At 44.6% G+C, this 24,212-nt stretch overlaps 1 protein-coding gene across 1 annotated transcript in view; it reads left to right on the forward strand.

Moving 5' to 3' along the window:
• Window positions 1-24,212, forward strand: part of EVPL (envoplakin) — a 73,132-nt gene that overhangs the window by 34,054 nt on the left and 14,866 nt on the right. The window contains exons 5-15 of the mRNA XM_063459023.1: window positions 3,940-4,094; window positions 4,345-4,468; window positions 5,430-5,552; window positions 7,784-7,813; window positions 9,851-10,012; window positions 10,929-11,036; window positions 11,716-11,811; window positions 22,336-22,599; window positions 23,176-23,330; window positions 23,454-23,551; window positions 23,853-24,055. Of these exons, the coding sequence (XP_063315093.1) occupies window positions 3,940-4,094; window positions 4,345-4,468; window positions 5,430-5,552; window positions 7,784-7,813; window positions 9,851-10,012; window positions 10,929-11,036; window positions 11,716-11,811; window positions 22,336-22,599; window positions 23,176-23,330; window positions 23,454-23,551; window positions 23,853-24,055 (1,518 nt within the window). The remainder of the gene's footprint in view (window positions 1-3,939; window positions 4,095-4,344; window positions 4,469-5,429; window positions 5,553-7,783; window positions 7,814-9,850; window positions 10,013-10,928; window positions 11,037-11,715; window positions 11,812-22,335; window positions 22,600-23,175; window positions 23,331-23,453; window positions 23,552-23,852; window positions 24,056-24,212) is intronic.

Genomic DNA, 24,212 nt, shown 5'->3' on the forward strand with positions numbered 1-24,212 from the left:
TTCAATCATGTCCACCTCACTGAGTCCTGAGGAGTACAGCACCCTTATCCCAGTGCAGGGCCGGTGCAAGGATTTTTGCCGCCCTAGGCAAAAAAATTTTGCCGCCCCCCATATGTCCAGCCCACCATGTGACATCACAATGCCCCGCCCATATGCTCTGCCATATGGGCCAACGCCAGTCTTCACAAAGTGTCTTATCTGAAAAGACAGTGTGTTTACATTAGAAAGCCTACAGGCACAGGCTATAGACACCAGAACCACTACATTATGCTGTAGTGCTTCTGGTGACTATAGTATCCATTTAATGTGAGGTAAATTAGAGATTAGTGCCACTAATAATATATTGGATTGCCTACTTACCACCAGATGAGGACAAGAGGCTGATGATGGGCTCAGTCTGGCTCCACAGGTCTGGTGTAGAAGAGGCTCTCTAGAGACTGTTTTTAACAGTGCTCACAACAATTAACGAACAGGAAGCAGCTCCATTTTTTAGGGCCCCTTACACAGCTCAAGGTCTGGGCCCCCAGGGGGCATACGCCTACAATGCCCACCCATAAATCCACCTACATGGCCCATCCGTGAGTTGGGGATGTTTTATGTGTGCAATTTGTGTAAGGGATGTAGTGTGTTTATAGGGGATGTAGTGTGTTTTTGCTTGTAAGGAATGCATTGTATGTTTCTGGGTATGTATGTGTGTGTGTGTGTGTGTGTGTAAGGGGTGCAAGGTTTGTTTCTGTGTATGTAATTGAATGCAGTGTGTGTCTGTAAGGGGTGCATTAATTATGTAAGAGAACGTAAGGGATGAATTGTGTGTTTCGGGTGTGTCTGTGTGTGAGTAGGAATGCATTGTTTGTTTCTGTGTGTGTGGGGGGATGCATTGTGTATGTGTGTAGTGTAAAAGAGAGGGTTTGTGGGGTAGGATAGGGTCCTTATCCCCCCCTCCCTCCTATAGTGCTCCTTATCCCCCCCTCCCATAGTGCTCCTTATCCCCCCCCTCCCATAGTGCTCCTTATCCCCCTCCTCCCATAGTGCTCCTTATCCCCCCCCTCCCACAGTGGTCCTTATCCCAACCATCCCTCCCCTAGTGGTCCTTATACCCCCCCATCCCTCCCCTAGTGGTCCTTATACCCCCCCTACCCTAGTGGTCCTTATACCCCCCCTAGTGGTCCTTATACCCCCCCTCCCCTAGTGGTCCTTATACCCCCCCTCCCCTAGTGGTCCTTATACCCCCCCTCCCTTAGTGGTCCTTATACCCCCCCCTCCCTTAGTGGTCCTTATACCCCCCTCCCTTAGTGGTCCTTATACCCCCCCCCCCTTAGTGGTCCTTATACCCCCCCTCCCTTAGTGGTCCTTATACCCTCCCCCCCTCCCTTAGTGGTCCTTATACCCTCCCCCCCTCCCTTAGTGGTCCTTATACCCTCCCCCCCTCCCTTAGTGGTCCTTATACCCTCCCCCCCTCCCTTAGTGGTCCTTATACCCTCCCCCCCTCCCTTAGTGGTCCTTATACCCTCCCCCCCTCCCTTAGTGGTCCTTATACCCCCTCCCTCCCTTAGTGGTCCTTATACCCTCCCCCAGTGGTCCTTATACCCCCCTCCCCTAGTGGTCCTTATACCCCCCCTCCCTTAGTGGTCCTTATACCCCCCCTCCCTTAGTGGTCCTTATACCCCCCTCCCTTAGTGGTCCTTATACCCCCCCCCCTTAGTGGTCCTTATACCCTCCCCCCCTCCCTTAGTGGTCCTTATACCCCCCCCTCCCTTAGTGGTCCTTATACCCCCCCCCCTTAGTGGTCCTTATACCCCCCCCCTTAGTGGTCCTTATACCCCCCCCCCTTAGTGGTCCTTATACCCTCCCCCCTCCCTTAGTGGTCCTTATACCCCCCCCTCCCTTAGTGGTCCTTATACCCTCCCCCCCTCCCTTAGTGGTCCTTAAACCCTCCCTCCCTCCCTTAGTGGTCCTTAACACCCCCCCCCCTTAGTAGTCCTTAACACCCCCCCCCCCCTTAGTGGTCCTTACCCTACCCTCCTGCCCATGTAGCGTGGCCGGGCGGCGCGGAACGCGGGACAGGAACCATTGTTTCCTGTACCCGGCCGCCGGCGGAATGACAGGAAATGCTCACTGAGTGAGCACTTCCTGTCATTCCGCCGGCGGCCGGGTACAGGAAACAAAGGTTCCTGTCCCCGTTCCGCGCTGCCCGGCCACGCTACATGGAGCTTCCCTCCTGCCGGTCACTCAAACCCGGCCGCCCTCACACAGCAGTGCTGCGCCGCCTGGGGCTTGCTAAAGCGCTCAGGCGGCGCAGCATGAGGAGGCGCACCGGGGACAGGGATCCGGCGCCCCCTAGTAAGTTGCGGCCTAGGCGGCTGCCTAGGTCGCCTTACAGGTGGCGCCGGCCCTGTCCCAGTGTAAGGATAGATTACATTTTCATCTTTCTGCTTATATCTGTTTAAATCCACATCATCTCCTTCAGTTTGTGCCAGTGCTTGGAGTCACCAGTTGCCGTTTCTGAACTCCTTTTTGAGCAATTTAACACTAGATAATGATTTCTGCCTGTTCACAACCTGACCTTGACTGGAGGTATGGCTAAGGCATTAACTGAGAGATTACACACTTCCTTGCAGTCATACCAGTTCATACCAGCAGTGGGCACTGTGATAGGCTGAATGTGGCCAGCTGGCTCTCTCAGCCAATCACAGCTGCCCATTGCTGCTCAGGCTAATGATTCCTCATTAATCCAAGCAGCACAGAAAGATGGGCTGGTGAAGCCTCACTTTTAGCATAAAAACATTAAAATCGATTTAGCACGGAGTAGAAGGATGTTGCAAGTGGACTCCAGACACTATAGCCATTTCAATGAGATAAAGCAGTTACAGTGCCTACAGTGTGCCTTTAGGCAGTGTATTGTGTACAAGGCACTACATACTCTCTGTTTCAAAACACCATGGGATTTCCATAATACAGTGTTCCAATACGTTCATATATGCTTATTTTATTTTTTTATAATTAAATTATATGAGTTGTGATAATAATACTGCTTTTGAAAAAATTCCAAAGTGCTAGACACAACACATAAAAAATGATATTGATAGGAAGATTTTATACGGAGAGTAATTTACACAACAGAGGACGAGTGAGGATCCTGCCTAGAGTTTCAACGACAGAAGTCAAATATGTAAAGTACAAGTGTGGCTATGGGCCTGAGTTACTTCAGTGGCTTTGTGGGTGGGCAAACGTAGGATGCTGCATGTGCAGAACAAGGCAGAAGAAAATCAGCAGAGGGACGTAAGCAAAATGGACAGACCTAACACTTGGGCCTCGATTTTTTCATATAAGTCAATACTGTTGGAAAAACGTAATCTTAATTTTTATTCAAATTATTTACCTTCAGAAGCTACCATTAAAATCTACAGGAATTTTTGTAGATAAAAAATTTGGAAAGTTTCCTAACAGTATTGAATCATTTGGAAAGCTTATTAAACCAAGGCCTTAGTCCCACCACTTACGCAACCTAAAATATTGCCAATTGGGAGAAGTGTCAATGTGCTTTATAGGAAACTTTAACCAGTTTACAGCTAAGGAACTCTTACTAGGGTGGTAGATCCTAAAGCTACCTTGCAACCTCGTAAGATACCTTAGAAAAATGTATTGGCCATTTAATGAGTAAGACGTTTTAATATTTAATATGGATATCTAATAGTTCATTTCTTTTACGTATATCTGATTTTATCAACAAATTTATAAAAATACAAGTTGTAGAAAATAATCTGTAGACAAAGACGGCAAGGTTCTAATTGTGTAGTAGAAGGCGAGGGCTCATCTTTGAGTTCAGGGCTGTATGTGTTGGGTACATCCAGAGGTGTAGACTAGCTCGGTAAGCGTACTGTAAGTGCAAAGAGGACAGTAGAAAGACCCAATTAATAATCCTCTGTGATTTGATTGTAGGATGCTGGAAATTATGCCATGAAGAATGCTTTTCAGCATCAGCAAGAAAATGCTAAAAGTCTGAAGGATTCTGAGATGCTGCTTAAGGATCTGTTCTTGGATGTGGACAAAGCAAAGAAATACGGACATCCGCAGGCAGGCGAAATAGAAAACGAGTGAGTGGCTTTGAAATCCCCAAACTAGTGATCATATAAAGTCAAATAGGGTGAAAGAGAAGCCCTATAGATAGGAGGAAGCGAGTGTGAGATTGAGTGGGGGAAGGGGTGAAAGGGTAGCAAAGATTAATAACATAGATGTGAGTGAATGGTGTGGGAAGTCATTATATGTACAGACAAGGTGGGCAAAGAATGTCCTCCAGTCATTATATGTCTGATGATTACGACTCCTTTTGTCATTTTTCTCAAGCATCCGCCAGCTGCATGAACGAGTGAGCCAGGAGTGTTCCGAATACAGAGATGTGTATGAGAAACTGAACCTTGTCCCTCCAGAGCCCACAGTGAACTGGCCACAGATCTTGGACAGTAAAAAGGTACATTTGGGATTGTCCAAGAAAGATATAAGAATGGATCTGAGCGTATCAAAGCTTTTCAAAGCAATATGGCTATTGAATAAGGCTGATTATTTAAAGAGTTAGTCTAGGTAATATGTAACCCAATATTTATTTAATGTTTTTTAAAAATTACTCACTTTTTAAAGCAGACTGCGGCTCCCTGTGCAGCACTGCTCCAGGAAGCACCTCCAGTGGCCATCTGAGGAGTGGCCAATGAAGGTGTCCCAAGGGGGAAATGTAGACAGTGCCTTTTCTAATAATAATTATACTCACCAAAACAACTACATTAAACTGTAGTTGTTCTGGTGACTATAGTGTTCATTTAACATTGTTACCCCCCCCCCCCCCCCACACCCCCTGACTGTCAGTCAGACAACAGGTCCTGTTACTTCCTGGTTTCCTTAGCTCAGTGAAGCTAAACACAAGAGCTGCATTGGGAAGTCTGTGATTGGACAGCCACATAAAGTCTGGGCGTTGTTAGAAGGGGAGGGCTTGCAAAGACTTCAGACATGAAATATGCAGCTTTTGCAAGTTGGTTTTAGATATATCAATATACACCAATGAAAAAATGCATAATTAATTGAATGCATGTTTTCATTGATGTATATTGATTTTTTTTATTTGGGAAATGGATTTTCCCTTGAATGTTATTCTTATTTCGAATCATAGCAATAACTCTCCAAACCTCTTCATGTGCGACATAAGTCAGAAGAAAAAAACTTCCTACAATAGAGAGCTAAGCAATGTCCTTCTCACCAATTATTGATGAACTAAAGTTTGCAACTTCCCATACTTATAGACAAATACAGCTTAGATACTTTTGCTTAAATAAAGTGAGAGGTTATACCTGCAAGAAGGATACGTTAAAGGAAGGACATTGTTACTCCATACATTCCATTTACCGGTACTTAATATCTCCTACTTATTTTAACCTCTGCAGCAACAAGTAAAGGAAGGTCAGTATGGACCCAGCCTTGCCGACGTGGAGCGTCAAATCGCAGAACATAATCTGTTACAGCACGAGATTGATGAATATGGCGCAGACATACGTAACCAACCCCAGGTAAGGCAATTCTGTCTATTAGACTAAATAATAAAAATACCTCGAACAGATGCACTTTGAAAATAAAAATATAAACAAATACAATTACTAATCCCTTTATAACTCTCATGTCCTAATTACTTTAAATGCCCCTAGTTCCCTCCTCTGTACTTTATGTCTTAACCATCCAATACCCCTTTAGATAGTAATCTTATTAGATGGACTCTCAATACCCACTTCAACACTGTATTGTGTCTGCCAAAAAAAGTTATGTTATTAATCCCTTTACTCAGTATATTTAATTACAGCAGCATTAACTGGCGTAACATCTATAAATGGCAATAGTAATTAAATGTGCACTGGGCAGTAATTATTATAGTTCGAATGTTATGTAGAATGAAACAGAACAAACACACAATGGGAGGGAGGTGTGAATCTGTGTTTTGGAGCACTTACGTAAAAATTTACCCCTTTAACCCCTTAAGGACACATGACGGAAATATTCTGTCATGATTCCATTTTATTTCTGAAGTTGCGTCCTTAAGGCTGAAGGGGTCAATGACCATCACAACCTTCAGTTCTCAAATAAATTAAAATAAAATGACACATTCTGTTTTCGGTGCTGGTTGTGATGACAGAACATTATATTTGGTACCTAAAGAGTTAAAAAAGGTAAAAAATGTTGCAACTGGAAGTAGACACGTGAACATGGTTGCTGGCCTTGGAGCTAAAATAACTCTGATGGAACTAAGCTATGTATGCTTGCAAAACCTCTGCTTATAAACTGGTTATCATTCAATATAAAACGTTAAAATTGTATATTTTTTTCAAATATTTATTTTATAGTGTTTTTATCAGTGGGGTTTGAATATTGTTACTATATTGATTAGTTAATAACACTGGTAGTTCACTGGCTGTATGTAATGCACCTATGCAACTATTTGTTTTCACCAAGCCAATTCTCAAGCTTTGACATGTACACATTTTTACACGTGCATGACTCCACAAGCTCCACACCTCAGCAATGCTGTAGACTTCCTCTTCTAGCCAATGTTCTCAGAACTATTTTAATTACCAGTCTGGGTTGTAGTACTTACTGTATACCTTTTGTAAGATTGTAAGAATAGCGGTGAGCTCTCTGCCACGCTCCCGTCTCTATTCAGGCACATTCAGAGTGATGGTATTGGGCACTAGCAAATGAACATGAAACACATGTATCTTTGTGGTTGTAGTATTTGGAATGTCAGAAGCTGAGTCAGTGGTCTCTTGACGTGCTGGGAAACAGTCATTCTTTCGATCAAACCCATTGAGGTGACCCATTGCTTGTTCTGAGAGTCCTTAATGATGACATTAGGGTTAAAGGGACACTATAAGCTCCAAACAATGTTAACTTAATGTAGTAGTTTTGGTGTATAGATCATGCCACTGCAGTGTCACTGCTCAATTTTCTCCCATTTACAAGCTAAATCACTTTGTTTATACAGCTTAGTCACACCTCCCCAGTGTCTCTACATATTTCCTGTAAAGAGAGATCTAAAGTTGAAACTTTTAAATTTAGAATTTCTTATCTCCAGTTAATTGCATGTTAGAGCCTACTTTGTAATTAAAGTTCAATTAGTAGAGCAGGAGATAAAAGCTTCTAAAATAAACACAAAATGCTGTAAAGAGCTGATTAAAAATTAAACCTTTAATTTTTATTTTCATGCAGGCTGTGTGAGTCTCACCCAGGGGAGATTTGGCTAAGGCTGCATAAAGAGAAATAAAAGGGATTTAACTCCTTAGTGGCAGAGACTGCAGGGGCATGATCTATACACTAAATATAATATGGTGCCTAAAGTATACATTTAAACCAAGGTTTTGCAGCTGTCCTGTTCAATTTGAACATTTCTCTGGAACCCTAAATGTGGGACACAAGAGAAATTACCTGGGAAGGAGAGACACGTGTTCCAAAGTATATGGGATACAAAAAGAGTATTTGTTATTTCCTAAAAGCTCTGGGCAAATTTTAAGGTGTTCATCTTTGAAGCTACCTGTGCTCCAAACATTTAGACAGACCTGCTGTACAGACCTGTTTAGATTGTAACTATATAGACGTCTTCATCAGCAAGGTAGACAGACTGCCATATACAACGTTGGCCAAAAGCATTAATCAGCGTGGGTTCTGGTATTTGTATAACTCTGCGGACGATCTGTTTCTAGCAGTGAATAATGTACTAATAACCTGTTCTGTTTTTATATGTTTTATTTAATAGGGAATTAAGAACCAGTATCAAGATGTTAAGGTAATTGAATCAAATACATAATATATAGCAATAACAAAGTATGTTTTTACTACACAGAGTAGTAAACAACAAGCCCTCAAACGTAACTAGGTAGTAGCTTTTAAATAGCTGTAAAGTAAATAGAATATACGCAGGGCTCAAAATTTCTACTTACTGTTGGCAAGGAGAGAGAGAGAGAGAGAGAGAGAGAGAGAGAGAGAGAGAGAGAGAGAGAGAGGGAGAGGGAGAGGGAGAGGGAGAGGGAGAGGGAGAGGGAGAGGGAGAGAGAGAGAGAGAGGGAGAGGGTGAGGGAGGGAGAGAGGGAGAGAGGGTGAGGGAGGGAGAGAGAGAGAGAGAGAGAGAGAGAGAGAGGGAGAGAGAGAGAGAGGGAGAGGGAGAGAGAGAAGGAGAGGGAGAGGGGGAGGGAGGGAGAGAGGGAGAGAGAGGGAGAGAGAGAGAGAGAGGGAGAGGGAGAGGGGGAGGGAGGGAGAGAGGGAGAGAGGGGGAGGGAGGGAGAGAGAGAGGGAGAGGGAGAGAGAGAGAGAGAGAGAGGGAGAGAGAGAGGGAGAGGGGGAGGGAGGGAGAGAGAGAGGAGAGAGAGAGGGAGAGAGAGAGAGAGAGAGGAGAGAGAGAGAGAGGGAGAGAGGGAGGGAGGGAGAGAGGGAGAGAGAGAGAGAGGGAGGGAGAGGGGGAGAGGGAGAGAGAGAGAGAGAGGGAGAGAGAGAGGGAGAGAGGGAGAGAGGGAGGGAGGGAGGGAGGGAGGGAGAGAGAGAGGGAGAGAGGGAGAGGGAGAGAGGGAGAGAGGGAGAGAGGGAGAGAGGGAGAGAGGGAGAGAGAGAGGGAGGGAGAGAGAGGGAGAGGGAGAGAGAGAGAGAGAGAGAGAGAGAGAGAGAGAGAGAGAGAGAGAGAGAGAGAGAGAGAGAGAGAGAGACTGTTCTTTATTTTAAGAGCAGTATTTAAATGGACACAGCTGCTAGTTGGGCGTGTTACTCCTACTAATCTCAGATCTGATCTCAGACATGTATGAGATGGCTGAGATTTGGGTTCCAAGGATGACAGGGAGGATGGTCTATTTGTTATTATCTGTTAAATACATGGAATAATTGCATGGATAATATCACCATCTTTGCACTGCGGTGTTTTAGTACATGTTCTGCTCTTTGGAATAACGGGCAGATTATGTAACAAATACATGAGTTAAAATATGCTGTAGTTGGAAAAATCTTTACTTAAAACTTACAATTCTCTTGTAAATTCTCGAAAATTCCTAGTTTAGAGAATAACAATTAAGATATTAATCTCAATTATTCCCTTATTTAAGGTAGAATGAAGTGTCTTTTATGCAATAAGTATGTTCTGTTTACATTTTTCCTCTATGGGGGACAAAATAGCCACAATGGAAACATTCTCCAAGTCAGCTATGCTTCAGGTTCAATTATTCTGGCCTTATATTTGAAATTTACTCTGAATTCCAGACAGTACTCACTTTAGTGAATAATCCTGTACGTATTTGCTCTGAAGTTTTAAAAATGCATGATGATATTTTAAACTATCTGCTTTTTTTGCTGTATCCTACTTATTGTAAAAATGGAATAAAAGTCTCAAATGTAAATTAAAAAAAAAAAAAGACTGATCCTTTTGAGCGAATTTCAAATGTAAGGATAGCCATCCAAAACCACATTAGATTGTAATGACTAATATCTAGCATCACCCTCCTGATGCTGTGGAATTTTTAACTCCTTATTACTGAGCATCAAGGGAACCGTAGTCCACAGCGGTGAAGTTCCAAAGAGCACTCATCCCTACTATTGGATGGCAAAATGTGAAAAAATAAAAATACTTTAGGCTGGGTTAGGCAAAATTACACACTCCAGATGTTGTGGACTACATCTCCCCTGATGCTGTGCCAGCATTATGGCTGCAATGGCAATATGGGAGATGTAGTCTACGACATCTTCGGAGTGCCAAAGTTTGCCTACCCCTGTTTTATGCATTGGGTCTGTCCTGCGGTGATTTTTAGACATAATGATTATTTGTCTGTGTTTTCCCCGAGTACAGGAGGCTGTCACGTGGAGGGGTCAGTACCTCAGCAGCCTATATAACCACCTCCATGGCTGCACCAAAGAGCTGCTCTACCTGAACGAAGAACAGAATAGAATCCTAAAACAGGACTGGAGTGACCAGATACCCGACCTTCCCGGCACCCGCAGGCAATATGAGGTGAGTAGCAAGGGAGCCTCTACACGATACATCATTTTTCAGGTACTGTGAAGAGGACATTCAGGGGGCACCTGGGCAAAGTCACCCTCCTCATACTAAGGAGATTTGAGGAGGCAACATGCGCCAATGACCCACGTGTAGCATATGGGTCATTAAGACATTTTATACAAAAGCTAGGTATTACACAAAAGAGTATATTTAGTCCTTGGGAACCGTCATTAATGCCAGCCTCTAGTATTGCTTGCTGCTTACCACAGTCCTATTTAACCTGCACCTTCTCCCCAAACATTAGCCAAGCCTCTACTCACACATAAATACCCACAGACAGTACAGGTTGTTGATTAGGGACATGTCTTCCCTCATAAACTAGTGGGCATGATGATGTGGGTGTGTATCACACATACTTATCATGAGCGAGACATTCAGGGATCAGGTCCACAATAACTTCTAAATAAAATCTTGACATTTTCCAGTATTTTCCAATATTGCCTCAGAATCTGTAGATCAGATTTCAGCCTGTAACTAACCAGCTGAAATTAAAGCAGATTTATTTAGGTTATTAAATTCCCATTATATCCAGGAGGTACAAAATGTAAACTATATTCAATTAGTTACCAATGATTTGTGAATAAGCCCCATGAACGTTCAGCACTGACCCAGGAAGCACCTCTAGTGGCCGTCCGAGTGACCGCCACTAGAGATGTAACTAGGCACCAATGTAAACACTGTCTTTTATTTGAAAATGCAGTGCTTACATTAAAAAACCTGCAGGGGCATGCTATAGATACTAGAACTACATGAAGCTATAGGGTCCCTTTAAGCTCCACCACCTTGACTTTGCATGAAGACAAATTAGAATTCTGTCTTAGATATCTGACTGCAATTGTTTGTTTGTTTTTTTTTACTATTTTTGCAGCGATTTAAATCTGAAGAATTGCTACCCCAGGAGGAAAAAGTGAATGACTTACTGGATGACGGGGATAGGATGGTCGAACTCAAACACCCAGGAAGCAGCTGTATCTTGGTATATAAAAAAAAAACATTGTTACGTGCAATCCAGTAGGATTGGTGTTTGCATACGAAATAAGTCTGCCAGATAGCCCTGTAGCTTTCCGCTGTATGCTTATTTACTTATTTAATCTTTATTAGGTTTTTGTATTCATTGACTATACTAGGGTATGGGTAGGCAACCTTCGCTCTCCAGATGTTGGGGACTACATCTCCCCTGATGCTTTGCCAGCATTATGGATGTAAGAGCATTATGGGAGATGTAGTCCACAACACCTGGAGAACCGAAGGTCGTCTACCCCTGGACTATAGTGTGGGCCAATATTTCCCAAACTGATTCCATGTTATTGTCTGTTACACTTCCTAATGCCACTTACTAAATGTAACTGTGTCGAATCTGCGAGTAGCATTGATTAAATGTGCTTTATGCTTGATTGACATCACTGATGCCAAGGTTACTTCCTAAATGGAACATTGCAAAGCAGATGAAGAGGAAGCATTACACATCTTTAATTTTTGCTTAAAAATTGCACCTTCCTGGTCTCAAATAAATCAGTCAATACTTATCATTTTTACAGTATGTGAAAATAACAATGTGATTATATTTCATTTTGTGCTAAGCCCGTTAACAACATGTGTGAATCCATAATAAATTGGAAAACAACAAGTGTGATCACATGATCTCTATGTTTCAGGCACACAATGAGGCTCTGAAAGGAGAGTGGCAGAATTTTCTAAACCTATGTATCTGTCAGGAGAACCATCTAAAGAATGCCGAGGATTACAAGAAGGTGAGAAAGGTTCTCAGTAAATATGGGCTTCAAATACTTCTATGCATGGAGCTACCACTAATATTGACAGGAGAAAGACAACTGAATTAAAATGGATGCAAAAAATATTATTATATAGGTGAGATGTTGGCAGGGGTGCACTGACAAGTCACTGGGCCTCTGGGAAATAGGAAATTACAGCCCCTCCTGGTTTAAGGATTTTTGGCTACTATAATCCTTCTTTGTGCGTTTCTCACGCAGATATTATGAGTTCGCCACCCAGCACCCAGAATGGCTCTGTAAAAAGTCACAGAGTCATGACTGCCGCAGGGCCCCCAGATAGGGCGAGATTTACTTTTAAGGGGTTAATCTAACCAAAAACAGTGTTTTAGTAAAACACTGGTTTTGGATGGAGTAACCCTTGCTTGCATGCCTCCTCCCCTTAAAATAAAGAAATAAAAACACATATATTACACATATATTAATTCCGCTGTGTGAGATGGTGATATCACAAGCAGAGTCCGTTACATGTGCAAGCCTGCAAATAGGCTCCAAACACATCTGCTCGGAGCAGTGGCGTACACATGACCAATGGGGCCCCGGTGCGAAAATTGATCTGTGTGCCCCCCCTCCCCTCCCCCCCCCCGCACGCTTACTCTGCGCAGGCCGGGGCCGCAACAAATGGCGGCGGGCACCTGGTCGCAGGGGTTGCAGGGCTGCGACCACGGTATGTACACCAGTGCATGCAGATGCACACACACTTAAAGGACCATTACAGACACCCAGATCACATCAGCTCAATGAAGTGGTCTGGGTGTCAGGTCCCTCTAGTTTTAACCCTGCAGCTGAAAGCATAGCAGTTTCAGAGAAACTGCTATGTTTCACTGAGGGTTAATCCAGCCTCTAGTGGCTGTCTCACTGACAGCCGCTAGAGGAGCTTCCGCGATTCTAAGACACTGAACGTCCATAGGAAAGCATTGAGTAATGCTTTCCTATGGGCGGTTTGAATGCGCGCACGGCTCTTGCCGTGCATGCGCATTCGGAGCTGAGCGGCGGAGGGATCCCCAGCGCCAAGGGAGTCCGGCGCTGGAGAAAGGTAAGTGCTGAAGACACACACACACTCTCACGAACAGATGCATACACACTAGCTAACAGACACACACATTTACTGACAGAGACACACTCAGCGACAGACATACATACACATTCACTTACAAAACATACACTCTCACTGACAAACACACACTCACTAACAGACATCAAACAGGCTCAAACACAGTAACACACTCATTGACACTAACTAGCAGACACACACTCAACAGACACACTCAGACACTCACAGTAACACTAACACTCACAGTAACACTAACACACACAGTAAGACACACACTAACACTCACAGTAACACACACAATAACACACACACTAACACACACAGTAACACTAACACTCACAGTAACACTAACACACACACACACTAACACTAACACACACAATAACACACACAGTAACACTAACACTCACAGTAACACTAACACACACACACTAACAGTAACACTAACACACACACACTAACACTAACACACACAGTAACACTAACACACACACTAACACTCACAGTAACACTAACACACACACTAACACTCACAGTAACACTAACACACACAATAACACTCACACTAACACACACAGTAACACACACACTAACAGTCACAGTAACACTAACACACACACACACACTAACACTCACAGTAACACTAACACACACTAACACACACAATAACACTCACACTAACACACACAGTAACACACACACTAACAGTCACAGTAACACTAACACACACACACACACTAACACATTTTTTTTTTACATTTAATCCCCCCTGCCTCCTTACCTTTTGGAGTGCTGAGGGGATTCCCTGGGGTCCAGTGGTGCTCCTGGGGGGGCGGTCACCCGGCGGGCAGTCAGTCAGGCTGGCCGGTGCGCGAGGGAGCACTCTCCCCTGAGTGCTTCCTCTTCAGCTCCCTCGCGCGCTGCGTAATGATACCGGCGCCGGAAGATCACGTCATCTTCCGGCTCCGGTATCAGTGCGGTGCGCGAGGGAGCTGAAGAGGAAGCACTCAGGAGAGAGTGCTCCCTCGCGCACCGGCCAGCCTGACTGACTGCCCGCCGGGTGTAAGCAGGGCCAGCCTCGGGGGGCCCAGAGGTGGCCGGCTCCTGGGCCCCCCAGGAGAAGAGGCTGGCCCAGAGCGTACATACCGGGTCGCAGGGGCAGCCGGGCCACCTGGTGGGCCGGGCCCGGTCACAGCCGCGACCCCTGCGACCCTGGTATGTACGCCACTGGCTCGGAGGCTACTTGTGGGTTTGTGTGTGTGTGGGATGCTGCCTGTTAATTTGTGTTCCTGTACATCAATCGTGTTGCGTTAGAATGAATAGTTTGCCTTGTTTTGCCTATTGTACAGCGCTGCAGAATATATTGCTGCTATATAGATAATTGTAATAACTGTGCGTGTGTGTAAGGATGCAGTATTACATGTGTGGGGATGCCGCTTGTGATGTGTGTGTGTAGGGAAGCTGCATGTTGTATTGCATGTGTGGGGATGCCGCTTGTGATGTGTGTGTAGGGAAGCTGCATGTTGTATTGCATGTGTGGGGATGCCGCTTGTGATGTGTGTGTAGGGAAGCTGCATGTTGTATTGCATGTGTGGGGATGCCGCTTGTGATGTGTGTGTAGGGAAGCTGCATGTTGTATTGCATGTGTGGGGATGCCGCTTGTGATGTGTGTGTAGGGAAGCTGCATGTTGTATTGCATGTGTGGGGATGCTGCTCATAAGATTGTGTGCAAAAAGTGAGGCTCCTCGTGTGTTTGCTTGTGTGAATGGTGCTATTTGCATTGTAGTATGTCAGTGAAGAGGACTGTTTGTGTTGTAGTTTATGTGGATATGGACTGTTGTATGTGAGTGGGTATAGAGGCTGTAGAAGGTACAGTGGGTATAGGGACTGTAGTGTGTGCACAGAGGGATTGGGTAGTGGGTGCTGGGGAGATAGGGCCAGGAGGCATAGGGTCTGTAATGGGTGAAGGAGGGGATAGGGTCTTTAATGAGTGCAGGAGGGGCATAAAGTTGGTAGTGGGTGCAGGGGGGCACAGGGAGATATAGGAGATGTATTGCGTGCAGGGAAGAGAATGGGTGCTGAAAGGGCTATGGGTTCAATTGGGCATAGGGTCTGTGGGTGCAGAGAAAACATGGGAGCTGCCGTGTATGCAGGGTTGTATACGTAATGTAGAGAATGCAGGGGAGAGCATAGGGGCTGGGGTGGGAGGGGGCTCACGTGTTTAGGTGAGTGCTGGGGGGTATAGGAGCTGTAATGGGGGGTAGGAGTCCTATCTAACCCACACATCCTACATGTGCTTCTGTCTTTTTCACCCCCAAACCCTGTCTCTACACCAGCCACCATTTTCACTTTCTAAAAAGGATTAAACCGCGTGTGTGCAGTCTCCAGGCTGCTCCTTATCTTCTACACTCTGCATGAGGAGGGCACAGGAAGTGATGTCACTTCCCATCCCTCAGACCCTGCCTCTTCTTCTCACACAGAGCACCATAGAGGAGTTCATAGAGTAGACCTGGAACAGAAAGAGCAGGATTGCTGCCAGGTCTCTCTAAGAAAGTACATGTGTGTGTGTGCACATTGAGGTGTCCGGGGGCCTGTCTGCCTCAGGCCATGACCGACATGCCCGAGTGGTCAGACGGTCCCTGCAGATTTGCCAGAAAACAAACAGAGTTAACAGTTAAGTGATTATTATTGACAAAGCTGTTTTATTACTGGCCAGACAGGTTAGGCAGATGTTCTAGGTGTGAAAGGTTACAGGCTACTAAATGAATGAAAGAACACAATAAAGTGTAAAAAAAGTTTAAAGGTGGCTGGTCAATGTATGGTTTGTTTAAAGGGATACTATAGTCACCCAGACCACTTCAGCTCAATGAAGTGGTCTGGGTGCCAGGTCCCTCAAGTTTTAACCCTTCAGATGTAAACAGAGCAGTTTCAGAGAAACTGCTATGTTTACATTTGGGGTTAATCCAGCCTCTAGTCCACTCGGGAGCTGACATCGGCGGGGGAGGAGAGGTAAGCTGCTGATGGGCATTTAACCCCTTCAGCGCCACAGGAGGGGGACCCTGAGGGTGGGGGCACCCTCAGGGCACTATAGTGTCAGGAAAACCGCTTTGTAAGGGGTAAGGATGTTAGTCAATAAATAGTTTGGGGGGGGGGAAACTCTGCCTGAAGAGGTTATTTTAACAGATTCTGTACAGACATTTAAACAACATGTGGATGGAACCAGGATAGGCAAGGCTGTAATATTTAGTTAATAAATGTGTTTCTCATTTTACTGTTATTCTGGAGTCAAGAAGGATTCCTACCCTCAATTTGTTGGAAAACTTGAAAATGCTTTGGATGCGAGGTAGAGCCTCCATGGATCAGATTTGTTGTTCCAGCTCAACCCACAGATACTCAATCTGATTGAGATCTGGGAAATTTGTAAGCCATGACAATACCTTGAACTCTATGTCATGTTCCTCAAACCATTCCTGAACAATATTTGCAGTGTGCATTATCTTGCTGAAACAGGACACTGCCATCAGGGATCACCATTGCCATGAAGAGGTGTACATGGTCGGCAGCAATCTCTAGGTACTTGTCAAAGTAACATTCGCATGAATGCCAACACCCAAGGTTTCTCAGCAAGATACTACCCAGAGCATAACACTGCCTCCGCCGGCCTGCCCACTTCCCATAATGCATTCTGTTGTCATCTCTTCCCCATTTAATGAACACACACACCCGACGATCCACCTGATCTAAAAGAACACATGATTCATCAAACCAGGAAACTTTCTTCTATTTCTAACGTCCCCCTTGAAGGCTCTTTCGGTGGTGGACACGGGTCATCATGGGCACTCTGACCAGTCTGCAGCTAGTCAGCCCCACATGCAGCAACATGCAATGTTCTAGGTGTTCTGTGTGTATTCTATCATGACCAGCATTAAAGGAACAATATAGGGTCAGGAACACAAACATGTATTCCTGACATTATAGTGTTAAAAACACAATCTATCCCCTCTGCCCGACCCCCCGTTACCCCCTAAATATAGTAAAATCTTAGTTGTATTACAGTCTGCTGCTGCTGGCTCTGACCTGATCTGTCTGCTTGGCTGACATCATCTAAAGTTATGATCTGAGCCAATCACAATGCTTTTCCATAAGAAAGCATTGGACTGTCTGAAACTGTCAAGTAGGCAGATCAGGGGCAGAGCCAGCACAAACCAAACCCAGCCTTGCCAATCAGCATCTCCTCATAGAGATGTATTGAATCAATGCATCTCTATGAGGAAAGTTCAATGTCTCCATGTAGAGGGTGGAGACACTGAATGGCTGTGCAGCACTGCCCAAGGTAGCATCTCTAGTGGCCATCTGAGGAGTGTCCAGTGGAGGTATCCCTAGGCTGTAATGTAAACACTGCATTTTCTCTGAAAAGACAGTGTTTATTGGGTATGATTATACTCACCAGAACAAATACAATAAGCTGTAGTTGTTCTGGTGACTATAGTGTCTCTTTAAGCTTTTCATCAATTTGAGCTGCAGTAGAACTTCTGTGTGATTGGATCAGATGGGCTAGCCTTCGCTCCCCACGTGCATCAATGAGCCTTGGGTGCCCATGACACTGACGCCGGTTCACCGGTTGTCCTTCCTAACTGTACTAACCAATGTATACCAGGAACCAGGGCCGGACTGGGATAAAAATTCGTCCCGGGGCATTTTTTTATCAGAGCGGCCCACTAAGAAGGGGCGGGGCAGAGAGGGTGTGTTTTGTCATCACTAACGACAAACACGCCCCCTTCTCAAAGTGCAGGCCAGGGCAGACCATGCGCAGAGCTCTGCTAAAGATCTCTAGCATGAGAAAAAAGCCCTGTATTTGTTCTGCACAGTGCAAGCAAATTTAATAACATGCTTGCACTGTGTTTCCTTGCAACTTGTCTCTGGTGTCTCTATAAATGGATACCTGGAGACAAAAATGCCAGGAAAGAGTATTGTGCATGTGTTTGGAGCTTGCTTGTGGGATTGTGTGTGTGTATAGTGTGAGCTGATTGTGGTGTGGTATTGTGTAATAAGGTCGGTTTTAGTCGTGTTGTGTTTGTGGTGTAATGTAATGCATATGTGGCTAGGGGCTGTAGAGAATGTGTGTATAGGGGATGTAGCAAGTGTGTGCATACAGGCTATAGTGTGTGTGTGTGGGTGTGTGTATATATGTGATGTAGTGTTTGTAGAGAGTGTGTGTTTAGGGGTGTAGTATGCGTTTGCTTACAAGGAATCTAGTGTGTGTATAGGGGATCCAGAGTGTGTGTGTGTGTATATATATATATATATATATATATATATATATATATATATATATATATATATGTGTGTGTGTATGTTTGGAAGTATTGTGTATGTGTGTTGGGGAGGTTCTGTGTGTATGTGAGGGGTGCAGTATGTGTGTATGATGGATGCTGAGTGTGATGTGTGTGAGTCCTGAGTGTGATAGTGCTGTGGATGATGTGCGTGAGTGCTGAGTGTGATGTGTGTGAGAGTGCTGTGTATGATGTGTTTTGTGATAGTGCTGAGTGTGATGTGTGTGTGAGTCCTGAGTGTGATGTGTGTGAGAGTGCTGAGTGTGATGTGTGTGAGAGTGCTGAGTGTGATGTGTGTGTGAGTCCTGAGTGTGATGTGTGTGTGAGTCCTGAGTGTGATGTGTGTGTGAGTCCTGAGTGTGATGTGTGTGAGAGTGCTGAGTGTGATAGTGCTGTGTATGATGTGCGTGAGTGCTGAGTGTGATGTGTGTGATAGTGCTGTGTATGATGTGTTTTGTGATAGTGCTGAGTGTGATGTGTTTTGTGATAGTGCTGAGTGTGATGTGTGTGTGAGTCCTGAGAGTGATGTGTGTGAGAGTGATGTGTGTGAGAGTGATGTGTGTGAGAGTGATGTGTGTGAGTGCTGTGTGTGAGTGCTGTGTGTGAGAGTGCTGAGTGTGAGTGCTGAGTGTGTGAGAGTGCTGTGTGTGAAAGTGCTGTGATGGGTTTGAGAGTGCTGTGTGTGATGGGAGTGAGAGTGCTGTGTGTGATGGGAGTGAGAGTGCTGGGAGTGAGAGTGCTGTGTGTGATGGGAGTGAGAGTGCTGGGAGTGAGAGTGCTGGGAGTGAGAGTGCTGGGAGTGAGAGTGCTGTGTGTGAGAGTGCTGTGTGTGATGGGAGTGAGAGTGATGGGAGTGAGAGTGCTGTGTGTGATGGGAGTGAGAGTGATGGGAGTGAGAGTGCTGTGTGTGATGGGAGTGAGAGTTCTGTGTGTGATGGGAGTGAGAGTGCTGTGTGTGCTGTGTGTGAATGTTAGAAGGGATTGAGTGTTGGGGGGGGTAAATTAAAATGTAGCATTATGCCCCCCCTCCCTTCTTACCTGTAGCCTGGGAGGTGGGGGGGTACCGGCACGCTGGTGAGTGAGAGGGGGGGACCGGCACGCTGGTATCTTCCCTGGCGGTCCAGTGGGTGAGTGAACTCTAGCCTGCGAGGCTAGAGTTCACTCTCGCGAGATCCGGTCGTTGCCATGGCAACGCGCCGGATCTCGCAAGAGGAACCCGGCGGAGCTGCAAGATAGAGCTCCGCCGGGTCCTCTCCCTCCCTCCCCAGCCGCATGTCTCTCCAAGTGGGCCGGTGAGGGAGATCTCTGATCTCCTCACCGGCTCTTCATTGAAAACAGCGGGGCCGGCGCTCGGATAGTGCCGGCCCTGCATAGACCGGCAGGGGAGATCCTGGGACTTCCCCTGCCGGCCTCGGCCCCTGGCCACCGCGGCCCACCGGGCATTTGCCCGGTGTACCCGATGGCCAGTCCGGGCCTGCCAGGAACACCCCACAAGACTTGCCGTTTTGGAGATGCTCAGATTGTCTAGCCATCACTATTTGGCTCATCTCAAAGTCACTCAGATCTTTTTACTTGGCCATTTTGCCTGCTTCCAACACTTGAAATTCAAGAACTGACTGTTCACTTGCTGTCTAATATATCCCACCCATTGACAGGTGCCATTGTAACTATATCATCAATGTTATTCACTTCACCGGTCAGGGGTTTTATTGTTGTGGCTGATCAGTGTATATAATATATAGAGATGTTTTTTTTCTCCTCCTTTTTCCCCACTTGTTATGTAAACCCAGTGGCGCACAAATGCACCTATTAGTGTACTGCAAAATATATACATAATATTTATATTATGTGTATACATTGCAGTAAACTGATTTGCCAATTTTTGCTCAATTTCGTTCATCTGAATTATTCGGATGGACAATAGTCAGACCACATGAACGGCTATCCAAACAAAATTTTATTTTCAGACTAAGTGAATTTGCAGAATTTCTCTACTGTGCACAAGTCTAGTGTACTGGACTGTATGTTTTGATGTCTGTTAGTGAGCAGATTTGTATTAGATGGTACTAGGGCAAGGTGGAAGGTGGAAGGTATCCCTCCTCCTATTCCTGGCCGCCAGTAACCGTAAAATATTACAAGTAAAATATTAAAAGTACCACATGATGGGGGGTAGAGCCTAACCTTCAAGCTGTCCAGACGTGAGGCACTTGAGCTCTCTCATATTTGGCTGAATTTCAGGTGTTTTACCTGGCCAGCTCGCTACCATGCTACATTCTGTACACATCTCAGGTCAGGGATTCCCGGGCAAGCTGTATGACACCTCTCCCGAGCCGGAGAAATTCTGCTGCGGCCTGGGGACAGAGCAAGGGAGAAGTGATCGATCTCCTTACCCTCCAGTTCATGGCTAGACCCGCTGCATCCCAAACCCCCCTTCCCTCTGATGGATAACACGGTCCCCTCTGGAAAGTTTTAAGCTGTCTTACTCATCCTTACCGCATACTCAGAGTTGCCACCAAACCGCTCTTCGGAACTCCAAAATGGCAGACACCCCTCTTGCAACCTCACATGGCATGCACTCAACCCAGAGGGTTGTGTACCTCTTGTCGCAGCTTGATGAGGTTATTCAGAGCTTCTGGTTAACACTGTGAAACCAAGATACAACCAACAAACCTACTCTCTGACAGGAACACCATGGAAGCGTGCGGCTGGAGACAGTAAGGCACCCTCGGCCGGAGACAGTAAGGCACCCCCAGCCTCAACAAGGTTCTGTGGAAGCAACCGAGACCCTCTGCTTGCCTACATAGGCTGAGTGCTACCTGAAGCTTACCCTCCTTGTATTGCCTACACGAGCGAAAGAGTACCCGCATCAAGCGGTGACCATTACCTAAATTCTGTGTCCTCCTCCAGAAGGGCATAGACTTGGCCTCAAGAATTGTCTTCCCTAGATATGCAACTGCGTTGCCACTTATGAGAGTCGGCTGAATCTGCTGAAAGGACTGTCGCTTGAGTCACTCTCTCACCAGATGACTGCTGATGCAATTATAAATATCAAAATACCTGCCACCTAGTTTTTTTTTTTGCCAGGTATTTTAACATTTATAATGGTATCTGCAGTCACTGGTAAAGGTTTCATACAAAGCAGTTGCAGCTAGCGTGACATTGGGCAATTGGGCACCTCTATTTGTCAGATACTCACCCGGTCTAAAGCTTGCCTTCTCACTATGTGCCATACCTATGCAACATCAATAGTTATGTTTACCTAGCCTGCCTCATGCCTAGACAATTGCCTTAGGAGTCACAGTTTAACCTTTAATCTATAATTTGATCTGTCATTTTAGCTAGCAAATGTAATCCAGCATGTTTCTAATTTCCAAAAATTAGGCAGATTCTCTTAGGAGTCTATTTTCTTGCATTATTCATCTATGTTCTCTTTTTGTGTGTCACTTACGTTGAATTTAACTATGCATGCGTAATATGCTATGACTCATATGTACTTACCTGTCATTTATTTCAATCTTGCTGCAATTAAAAAAAAAGAGAATGACAAAAAAAAGTGCCACATGATCAACCTTTTAACTCCAAGTGACGGAATTATTTCATCAAGGTTGCCTCGCAGTTTCATGAAGGAATAATCCATAAGGCTGAATTTTTACCAGTAGGAACAGTTTACTTGCTGGTACTAGAGTACAGTACACCAGCTATCACTCGATACCTGGGGGCTCCCCTCTATAAGCTGGGGCCAGAATTAGTAGCCCCATGCTGACAGATGAATGGCAGTGCTTAAAGTGAGAACTACACAATGCCCTTTAAATTACCATGGTGGAACTTTTTGTTTATTGATATGCGATAGTACAATAACAAGTAACAGGCTATCAGCGGTTTAATATGATTTAGCACATTATGATGATCAATCTGTGGTTTGACCAGCATCTCTGAGTGATTATTTGTGTGGGAATGTATAGCCTGACAATGAGCAGAGTGATTGTATGAAGATGACAAGTTGTGAAATGTGACGGCCAATCAAAGTGGCAATTATTTTTGTGAAATGTGAAGGTGCAATAAATGAATACAGACAATAATCCGTTACCCTTTCAACAGTTCCAGGATGAAGCTGATTCTGTTTCCGAGATCATAAAAAACACCAACCACAATCTTGAAACCAAATACAGTCAACCCAACCTTAGCAGCCCAACTGAGCTCCAGCTACAGTTGGGCAAGGATGAGAAACAGCTCATACAAGCTGAGAAAACTTTAGCTGGCCTCAAACAGAAGAGCCCAGAGATTGTGCCTATTAAACAAAGAAGGATCAGGCCAAAACAACCTACGCAAGTGGACACAATATGTGACTGGGACTCGGGAGATGTAAGTTCATGAAATGATGTGACAAGTTACTAGTTTCACTTCAAAGACTGAATGAATGACATACACATTCTAATAAGTGCACACTTGGACCCTTAGGCTTTGATTTAATATTGTTGAATAAGCTTTCCAAATGATATAATATTTTTGGATAAACATTTAGAATGATTTATTTTTAAAAAGTTAAAATATCAAAAAATATATCATATGTAATCAACATATCAATATATAAAAAAAATTACAAATGTAAAATATTTTTTTCAAAATATTAAATAATTTTAATAGCTTATCCGACAATAATAAATCCAGGCCTTTGTTAGCTAGGTTTAAAAAGATGATCTTATAATGTTATAACCAAAGGCTTTATTTTAGGAAATGAAACATGTCTGTTGCACAGGTAGAATAAATAATATTTAGCACAAAAAATGCATATGCTCTCCAGTAATACCTGTTGTTGGTCATCAATATAAGCCTTGAAATGCGATAGTTCCTCATCTCGCGACACTGGTAATCTAATCTCAACTTGTCAATAAAGTTGTGGCAACCATCCACAAAATAACCAACGAGCACTCCCAACAGGTCCAGCTTACGAAAGGTGACACCTACACTCTAAAAGACAACAGCAAGAAAGAAAGCTGGGTTGTGCAGAGTCCTGATGGAAAGACTATAAATGCCCCAGCCACCTGCTTCGTGATTCCACCCCCAGACTTGGAGTCGATTGATAGGTTGAAGAGGTAAGCATTTATGGAAGAGGACAGATGAGATTGACGTATTTACTCTGCTAATTGGGGGATGTTATTCCTCTCTGTATTCTATGTGAGTTTTGGATTATGATGTCTAATATTTTTAATGCTCAGGTTGGAAGGAGATCTGAGTGATGTAAAGAAGAAAACAGCAGCAGTGCAAAATACCCTAAAATCTAGCACTCGCGAGCCTACTAGACCCAACCAGATGGGTAAGATATGAGAGCAAATCTGCAAATTCCTTTTTTGTTAAAACACAAACCTAGGTCGTCTATTTTAAAGAAATTCAGTAAAGGGACCGATATAATGGCAAAAATCACTTGCAATATAGGAGAAAAACAGGTTTACAAGATGGTGTGGTGCTGAAATGATGGGAAACTGGAACATTTTGTGTAATGGTGGGCTAGCAGCACATTACCACATGGAAGATGGTGTTAAGTTCAGGTTTGCTTACATTTATGATCCCTACTTGAGATATATCTGAGAGCTAATTTATTCGCAATGTCCGTACAGCTCCTGTAAGCGCTCCTCCGATACCTCCAGCAAGGACATCTAGCGTACCCACTGACCCTCAAAGTGAACAGATTCTCAAAAAATTGGACAAGATCTATGGAGACCTACAAGATACTGAACAGGATGTACTGTCAAGGTTGCGTTCACCTGTCAGCCGGTCTTCGCCTAGTCAGGACATTACTGGGAGGCTGAAAGACCAAGAGGTGAGATATTCAAATAGGATTTAAAGGAAGTAGAGTGTGGGAAGTAAAAATGTTGGGGTTAATATCGATAAATGCTATCTTTGTGTCTGAGACTTTTCAGGGGTAGCTACTGGTAGCTCTCAGGAAGTTACGGTAGTACATCTACCATGCTGTATTG

This window comes from Pelobates fuscus, chromosome 6 (genome assembly GCF_036172605.1).
Source record: "Pelobates fuscus isolate aPelFus1 chromosome 6, aPelFus1.pri, whole genome shotgun sequence".
NCBI classification, from domain to species: domain Eukaryota; kingdom Metazoa; phylum Chordata; class Amphibia; order Anura; family Pelobatidae; genus Pelobates; species Pelobates fuscus.